At 41.9% G+C, this 9,204-nt stretch overlaps 1 protein-coding gene across 2 annotated transcripts in view; it reads right to left on the reverse strand.

The window, feature by feature from the left end:
• Positions 1–434: 434 nt before the first annotated feature.
• Positions 435–9,204, reverse strand: part of acss2 (acyl-CoA synthetase short chain family member 2) — a 60,650-nt gene continuing 51,880 nt past the window's right edge. For both annotated transcript variants that reach the window (XM_008297690.1, XM_008297689.1), the window contains exons 13-21: positions 9,024–9,157; positions 8,584–8,716; positions 8,302–8,358; positions 7,101–7,181; positions 6,903–7,011; positions 5,783–5,851; positions 4,409–4,585; positions 4,007–4,081; positions 435–2,817 (exon numbers count right to left, since the gene is read on the reverse strand). In XM_008297690.1, coding sequence (XP_008295912.1) covers positions 2,690–2,817; positions 4,007–4,081; positions 4,409–4,585; positions 5,783–5,851; positions 6,903–7,011; positions 7,101–7,181; positions 8,302–8,358; positions 8,584–8,716; positions 9,024–9,157 — 963 coding nt within the window. In that variant the 3' untranslated portion in view covers positions 435–2,689. The remainder of the gene's footprint in view (positions 2,818–4,006; positions 4,082–4,408; positions 4,586–5,782; positions 5,852–6,902; positions 7,012–7,100; positions 7,182–8,301; positions 8,359–8,583; positions 8,717–9,023; positions 9,158–9,204) is intronic.

Below are 9,204 nucleotides of genomic sequence, written 5' to 3' on the forward strand. Positions count from 1 at the left end.
AAAAAAACAACAAAAAAAACATGTCGATAATACAGAATGATCTCAGTTGTTTTCTTCCCTCTCATTGTGTTTTTTTTGTTTCGTTGTTTTGTGCTGCAGTTTTTGTACAAAATTGATCACCAGCACAACAGATTTCTGTCCGGTGATGAAAAAAATACAAAGAAAACCTCCATCATCAACTATCTTCACTCCAAATAAACTGAGGATTTATCCGTGTAGTTTCTCCAAAACTCTGGTTCTTTCAGATAAAAATCTGAAGCTATAACTGTGTAATAAAGATATTTGGGTATAAAAATCTTTGCATTATACAAAACTGACAACAGAAACATGAACCGAGGACGATTCGAGGTCTCTGGTGTGATTTCGTTCATTAGGGATCAAAATATTTCTGCAGAAACACACACAGTTTGTAAAAGACGAGGCGGTGACGGAGCTGAGAGGCAGTAGTCGTCCATTTACTGTCATTGCATACAATATGACACAAACAGGGAAATAAAAACAACACAAACTGAACAGAAAAAAAAAACAAACAGCAAATTTCTCTTTCCTTCACCCGAGTTATTACAGACAGAAACGCTCCTGAATCACATAAGCAGCTGCACGTCTTTTTATTCCTTTTCTAAACATGATTAGCTTTATGAACCCAGCTCCCCGGTACTGAGGTTGGCACATCGAGATGCAAAACAGCAACAAAACAAAATACAAAAAGAGAGAAAAATAAAGCTGCAATCTAAATAAAAAGGTCCTGCTTCTAATTAAACACAATCAGAAATCCAAAGAGTAGAAAACTTTTAAACCCCAGATCGGCTGCTAGTTCAGGCGGTCAGTCGACTCCGGTCAGTCTGTCGGAGCAGAAACGTGACGTTTAAAGACTTTTACAGGGAAAACTTGAGTTACTGGTCACAGATGGGCTACAGATCCAGATGTTTAGTTCATTTTACAGGCAACAAATCCCATGAAAAGACCAAAAAACACTGAATGTATCCTGCTGAAAACAACCGTGTGGCTCAAAACCTGATCGATCAGATTCCTGAGACTACATTTGCAGCAGGAACAACATCCTGGACGTTGTGTTTTTGTCCCACTGATGAAGACTGAAGGTTAGAACTGAAGCAGCAGCAGCTAAAACATCTCAGCTAGTGTCTAATCTGTAGGAAAACAGTCCAAACAGATGCTTATTCCTCCATTTACAATAATATCTGTAAGGTTGGTCGTTTGGTCGACGTGCTGTTGCTCTAGTGATACCTTCAGGATTAATTGATTAATTTCTGCTCATTTGTTTCCTCAAAGTCGGATCCAAACTAACTGAGAAGTCGTCGTCGTGGCTGCATTTTGTTTAAAAAGTTTAAACTTCACGGCTCGACAAAAACCCGTCAGATCGTCTACAGACAGCATCTGTTTTACTCTTCAGTCGTTCTCGATGAACCTGTATTTTCAGACGTTATGAATATTTTATCATGTCTGCACAAAAAAAGCAGATTCAAAAGATGTAATATGCTTTACGCTAAAAAGGCAAGCAGGTTGATTTCATTCAGAGATAACGTGGAGGGTTTTTTTTCCCCTCAAGCATCAATCGATCAGTTGAGGAGCAGATTTCAGTCGACCAAAGTTTTCTCTGATTCACTTCAGCCTGATTTATTTTCTTTTATTAAACTGAAGCTGTGTTTCTGAGGCGGGACTACAGGTCGTTTGGTCTTTTCATGGACAGATTGAACCATCATCAGTCGTCTCCTGCAGATAATAAAACGTCTGATTGGTTGAGTAGCGCTCATACAGTCTGATGATGAGAACGAAGAAGCAGCTGGTTTTTCCTAAAGCTCCTCCATGATCACAGCCACGTCCGAGTGACTCTGGCGCCTTATTTCAGCACAAACAAAGTCTGGATCACTGATGAAACGTCGACCGTAGACTCTTTACATGTGGCTGTTTTTTCTCCCTTTTCCGGCGTCACGTTCGCGGCCGGTTCGTGAGCAGAGTCGACTGTTTGCTGTTTTAGCTACATGAGGCTGAACTCTTTAGTTTCCATTTCTTCTGTGCGACTAAAAAAATAAAAAACAAAGAACATACATGCGTCGAGACAAACAACAACTCCTCTATCAAAACTCAGTGGAAATCAAAATTAAAAACGTTCTCAGATTTAGCTAATCGTCGCATCTGTACGATGGGTGACAGGAGGTGTGTTTAGTAGATACCGGGCAGTTAGAAGCAGGACTTCATGTCATTCCAGTGTAGAAACAGTTTTGCTGAACCTGTGCTTTGACGGAGCAGGTCGGGTATTTCCGTGCATTTCGGGCTGAAACGCTTTCGGGCAGAAAAACCACCCGAAGCGTCGCCGCCTTCTTCCACTCGGAGAGTTGTAACCAGAAACAACCTGAAGCTTCACCGCTGCCTCGTTTCTGAACCTCTGGAAACATCTACACGGCTGCAGACGGATGCGACGGAGAGGGTTTGAAACCAGAAGAGGGAAACATCTACCTGACAGAAGTTGTGAGTCTACCTGCTGCTGAGCTTTGTGGGGTCGCGTTAAATACTGGTCATCAGGAGCTAAAGGTTGTTTTCTGGACAAGAACCAAGTTTATGGAATTCTTCCTCTTCTTCCTCCTCTTCTTCTTCTTCTTCTTCTTCGTGGTTAGTTCTGCGGTTTCCGGCGGTAACCAGTCGGGTTTTCCCTGCGAGCGTCCCGGAGGCGTCACACCGCCGTGCAGCATCGGTTCTGGAAGAGCTGGTCGACCACCGAGGAGTCGGCCAGCGTCGAGATGTCGCCCAGGTCGTGCTCGTCGCAGGCGATTTTACGGAGCACCCGTCGCATGATCTTACCTGCAGACAGAAAGAAAGAACAGAGGTGTAGAACTGCCGTCGATAAGTTAACAGAGTACAAATATATGAACCGATAAGACTGAAGACGAAGGACTTCTGAACTAAACTAAAAAAACAATCGGATTCTGGTTCTTTCGTAGACGTGCTACGGGTCTGATTTACCATCTCATCTCTGATTTGTTTATGAGAGCAAACAACCTGTAATTAATATATTAGAAATGTGACCCATCAGTGGCATTGCGTCCTGGGCTAAAACAAAAGCAGCATGTTGCTACCACATGACGTTAATCACGGGACAGGATTGGCTGGCGTGGACACGTTGCTCGCGGTGCCAGTGCACAAGTGATTTCTGCGGCTTCTGTCTGGTGTTACTGCTCGTGCACGCGGGCGGTATTTGACAGCTGTAATGTTATCTGTTACCTACATGTAGAAAACAACTAAATGGAGCCGATCTACGTAATAAACCTAATATTTTATCATGTGTTAACGTCACTCGGGTTGGATCTGGGATGTAGATCAGCTGTAGTACCTGGTTGTACCACCAGGTGGAGCCTCTTCCTGCTTAATAAGACTGCAGCTTGTTTGCTGTGTTTAATACTGTAGAGACCAGAGGAGGCGCCCACCTGGACTACAGGTAGCAGAGAGCATTGTGGGGGTCCAGCTAACAACGGGACCATGACAGACTGTAGTGGAGGTTAATGGAGCCCTGCAGCTGAGTGGTTGATGTAGCCAGAAATGCATCGTCCACTTTACTGCATTAGTCCTCATGAATGATCAATCAGTGATTGATAAAGCGGCTGACTATCAGTTAAGACACTGGTTTTAAAATTTGCAGCCCTCAAATGAACTTTCTACCAGCTTTAAAATCTAGACTGGATTACTTTTAAATCAATAAGTTTGATTTGGGGGTTGAACGATCAAATATTTCAACTGAATTCTTTAAAGCTGCGACACTGTGGCGACCTCACAGCGAGCTTTTAGGATTCAGAGCACATCGGCCGTCCTGACCAGAGACTTCCTGCTTCGAATATCAACCAGTCTTGTCCCACATCTCTTGCCTCTCTCTGAGTTTTCTGTTGCCCCACATCTTTGTGAAGTCTGCAGGACGGAGCTGTTGGTAATTTTGACTAACAGATGCTTCGACGAGCTATTACGTTGTGAACAGTCACACATGTGATGCAGGTTTTACCAGATCTGGTCTTGGGGAGTCCTGGAGCGTTCTGGATGTAGTCTGGAGTGGCGATGGCCCCGATCTTTTCTCTCACTGCAGAACAGAAACCACATCAGACCAAAGCATCAGCATTTAGACGTACAGTAGAACATTAATATGTGCATTATTGTTATTTTACAGATTTTTTTTCAGTGCAGCATGTAAATATCGACACAGGCAAGAATCAGCACTTCTGCATGATCTTTGTTTATTTCTATTTTCTGCTGATGTTCTGATCATTTTTGCACTATCAACCCTCTGCTGCTGCAACACTGCAACCTTCCTCACTGTTGGAAGAATAAACTCTCATCGTATCTTAAATCTCTGGGAACGTTTTAGTCGCTAAAAGTTCAGAAACCTTCTGAAAAGCTGCACACTGACCTTGTTTTTTGAGCTCGGCCTCCAGCGTGCAGCTGAACGTCACCCCCTCGGTGAGCGTCACGAAGCAGTACAGACTCTCTCCTTTGACCGGATGAGGGCGACCCACCACGGCGGCCTCGGCCACCGCTTTGTGCTCCACCAGAGCCGACTCCACCTCGGCTGTGCTCAGCAAGTGACCTGGAGGGAAACCAAACAGAAAGGTCTGGAATTAAAGTGAAGTTGATGAGGTGATGCTCCAGAACGATGCTATCAGGAGAAAGAAAGTCACATCGTCAACCAACATTACACACATTTTACTCTCATGTTCATGAACATTGAACAGTACATACAGGAAATATGCTTAATAATTACTTTCTTGATTAATCTGGTTTGCGACAGCTTCGGCAAAAACCGCAAATAAAAACATTAATTTATATTTTATAGACAGACCGTAAACAAAAATTGGACAGAGCCACTGAGTTGTCATTTATTGGTTTGTGGATTAAACTTCTGAAACCTCAGATTGGAGATTTGAAATCAGACGTAACTAGTTAAAGGCGGAACCGACTGAGAACTCAAGAAGACGATGCGAACGGTAGCAACTGTCTTTAACTCTAAATGGGACCATTGGTAGCTAAATAAACATGATGCTGTGTTGAAAGAGGCTTCAAACTAACGTTAGAGGCCATAAATTCATGAGGGACACGTTCACTAAGGAAGCAAATCAACTAAGCAGGTTCATGTTCCCACAGATGGACTTCAGAGGAGTCGCCCCCTGCTGGCTGTCAGAGAGAACGCAGGTTTAATTCACGACGGCGCTGGCTTCACTTTCCTACGTCCACATTTTATACAGTCTGTGTTTCTAGCTGTTTTTTTTTCCTGATCAACACACCAAAACATTCAATTTATTATGACGATAGACTAAAACAGAATGTGAATTTGCACATTTAGCAGCTCAGAAATGTTGTGTTTGTTGGAGCCAAAGCTTAAAAGATGAACAGGTGATCAAAATCCTTGCCATTCATACGAGCAATCAGTTACTAATTTAATTTAATTCCAATTTTAATTGCTGTGGGAAAACGATTCTCCTTCTGCTTTTTAAGTACTCTGATGCCCTTTTGTCATCTTTTATTCTGTTGTATCTTTTAATTTTCTTGTTTTCGTTCTGATTTGTCTTTTGGTCTTTGTGTTCGTGTCTTACTGGTTGCAGTTCATATCTGTGAAGCACTTGTTGTTGTAAATGTGCTTTTTAAAATAAACTTGACATGTCAGTCAGTCCAGATAAAGTCTTCTATCCTCAGAACCTCGATTCAGATACAGAAAAGCTAAAAAAAATAAATAAATCTTCTACCAGAGAACAAATGTAAGAAACTTTTAAAAATGAGAAGGTCTGACCTGAGACGTTCAGCATGTCGTCTATCCTCCCTGTTATCCAGTAGTAGCCGTCCTTGTCTCTACGGCAACCTGCAGGACAAAAACACCATTTATGAGTTTACTTTAAAGCCGCATCTTGGTCATTAGAATCCAGCAGAACCTGAACAAACAGCGAGTGAGATGGTGAGTCAGTTTTTAGATGCAGAGTAAAACCAAGAAGTTCAGCTGAGACACGCAGACAGATCCTGAAATCACTTCAACAGCTTTAAAACTTATTAAATAAACAGAAATAAAGGAGAAAAAAAGGATTAAAAACATCGAGATAAAGGGAATAAAAGATAAAGACACAATGAGTAACGGATCATCTCAAATCATCACATTTTTAGATGAATTTCTGTTCGACTGTCTCTGATTTGCTTTGAATATTTATAGAATAAAACATGGACGTTTATTAAGAGATTTCTGAAATTTTTTCTGTAAAAGTTGCCCATCGAGCCACTTTCAGCAGGTTTTCTTCAAACCTTTAAATTTGAGGCTGTTTAAGCGACAAACTCTCAGAAACTATTAAAAATAAAAACAGAATGTTCACCGTTATGTCTCATCATGTCACTGATTCAGAATCTGCACGACTGGACAAGTAGGCAGAAACTTTCTTGTAAAAAATGAATAATAAATCACCAGTTGACCCACTTTTAGCACATTTTTTCGCACAAATTGAAAGATGAAAGCCTGAAAGTTTCACAGGTAGTTCTCATCAAAATATTAATGAAAACATTACAATATTGGACAAGTAGATCAAATAGTCTCGGATTACGGGTGAGCTGAAATATGAAAGAAAAACGGTGAAGCCGTCATGAAAAGTCTCATCTTTGAGCACATTCATGAAAAACATTGATAATGCAGACGTCAGCTAGCGATATTTTATTAACTATGTGTAGCTGCAGGTCACAATAACACAAAAGTAAACATGTAGAATAGTTTTAGTATGACAAGTTGTGCCACAAAAACAGAAGCAAGTTCACTCTTTCAAACATCTTAAATCTCCACAGTTTAAGAAAAAAAAGCTTTAATCGGATCAGAGACGGTCGAGCAGAATGATTTTTAGTAACATGACCCTGATCTGATGTCTGACGTCTCTCACCGTCTCCTGTGACGTAGTATCCAGGAAACTTCTTGAAGTAGGTGGTTTCGAACCTCTGGTGGTTTCCGTAAACCGTCCTCATGACGCCGGGCCACGGCTGCTTGAACACCTGAGAGAGGACGGAAACACGTCAGCATGCAGAAAGACGGATAACGGCTCATTTAATTCATTCCCTCTGATAATTAACCATCTCCTGACCAGGTATCCTTCGCTCGGCCCCTCCAGCTCCTCTCCGGACTCGTTCAGGATGGCCGGCACCACTCCAAAGAACGGGAACGTCTGCAGGACACAAAGGATTTATTTGTTTACGAAGACGGAGGGAACAGATTCAGATGATCTGACATGAGTTGTGTCGTTCAGTTTGCACCATTCATCACAAAGTCCTCATCTTTGCAACAATAGCATCAATGTTCCTTTAATTCTTACGCATTGTGATTAACAGCAGCTTAAACACTCGCTGGAAGTCGGGTCTCGCAGCATTTCAACAACAAATGGTTCATTCATTTCTTAATCAGACCAAAATCTTTAATTTATTAACTTCAAAGGTCGTCTGCTCTGTTCCTGTTTCACCTCTGGCACTTTAAAAGGCAACTATGAGGATGTTTTTTTACTCGCAAGACCTCATTCATGTAGATAAAGTAAATAATCAAAGACATTCACTTCTCTTTTTTAGGATTTATGGCATTTTAACTGTGTCACACAGCACAAAGGACATTCCTGAGTTCTCTCTCCTTCTTCATGCACGACTTTATACTGCAGTTAACAATGAGTCCACAGTGAGAAAAAAAAACATTCAGAAGGTTAAAACTTCTTTTCTTTACCCTTTACTTTTAGTTGTGAGGTGTCTGCTGCCTTCACGTGTTTATCTATTCCAGGTTGGTTTATTTAGAGTTTTTCTTTCCAAAACTGATTTGTTTGCGGGCGTCCTTCCTCTCCTGCGCGGTCACTGTTGTGCTTTTTTTTTAAATTATTGTGCAAATAAATTAAGATTAAAAAGTGAGTAAAAAGCAAATAAGTGCTCAGATAACTTCTTGGGGTTTAGAAGGTTTGAAACGTTAAATATGAAATAGAGGAATGAGGCGTTAACAGGCCAGAAACTGCTCCTCACATAGAGGTTCATTTTAGAGGAAGTCAAGTTGATTTCTTGGTTTCACACCTGTCCACTGTTAATAAGTGCAAAATAATAATAACTTTAAAAAGCCAGAACAGCAGGGTTAAGTTCAGTCCAAACATTTTAGTGCTTTTATGTCTTTTTCGTTCACTTTCACATCAGAACTAACATCCACGCTCCTCGTTTGTTCTGTTAAAGTTTCTCCCAACGTCCTTGAAAACATAAACACTCTCCTTCAAGCACTACAGACTAAAGCAAACACTGAGCTGAGTGTGTTTGTTGACTCACAGCAGATCCAGGCTTCATGGGTGTAGCTGCAGGTAGAGGCGTCAACACGTGTCCTCCCTGAAACGACAAACAGCGTTAACAAGCTGCTGCCACCGGGGGGCGGCAGAGCGCACATTCTGCTCTGAAAACTGAAGCTGAAGAAGAACAAAAACACATCAAAAAGTTCAATCTAAGTGCTTTTTGTTACAATAGAGGATAAGAGGCTTCATTTTCTGTCAGTAAATGAATAAAAGAACTCCGTCTTTAACGTTTAGAGAGGATAACGGAGGCTGGGTAACGTACGGTTTCTGTTTGCCAGAAGGTGTCGACTATCGGACATCTCTTCTCTCCGACCACGTTGTAGTACCACTGCCAGGCCTCGGGGTTGATCGGCTCCCCCACCGTCCCCAAAACCTTCAGAGACTCTCGCTTGTACCTGCACACAAAGGACGAAAACACGACGGGTGGATGAATAAAATGGTTTACGGAGCAATTAGATGGAAATAAAGAAGGTAACCAACTTAAACCTGAAGACGAGTGTTTTGATAAATATGGAGAGAAATCCCGTCCCAGTGTTTCAGTTTGAGGTAACACATGTCCTCATCTTTACAAAAACAGCATCAATGTTCTTTTATTTCTTATATATTTTGCTCAACAGCAGTTTAAACGCATGTCGTCAGGCTGCTGTAAATCAGATTTTGCAGCATTTTAACAGATGATTAAAGACGCAGCAGACGACTCACTTCTGCACCGGGTCGCTGCCGAACTTCATCAGCATCCGGATGGCGGTCGGCGCCGTGTAGAACTTGGTCACGTGGTATTTGTCCACGATCTCCCACATCCGGCTCACGTCCGGGTAGGTGGGCAGGCCCTCGAACTGAAGCACACAAACACACAGGAAATAAAAACATCTGCAGAAACAGC

The sequence above is a fragment of the Stegastes partitus genome, unplaced genomic scaffold, assembly GCF_000690725.1.
Source record: "Stegastes partitus isolate 25-593 unplaced genomic scaffold, Stegastes_partitus-1.0.2 Scaffold1238, whole genome shotgun sequence".
NCBI classification, from domain to species: domain Eukaryota; kingdom Metazoa; phylum Chordata; class Actinopteri; family Pomacentridae; genus Stegastes; species Stegastes partitus.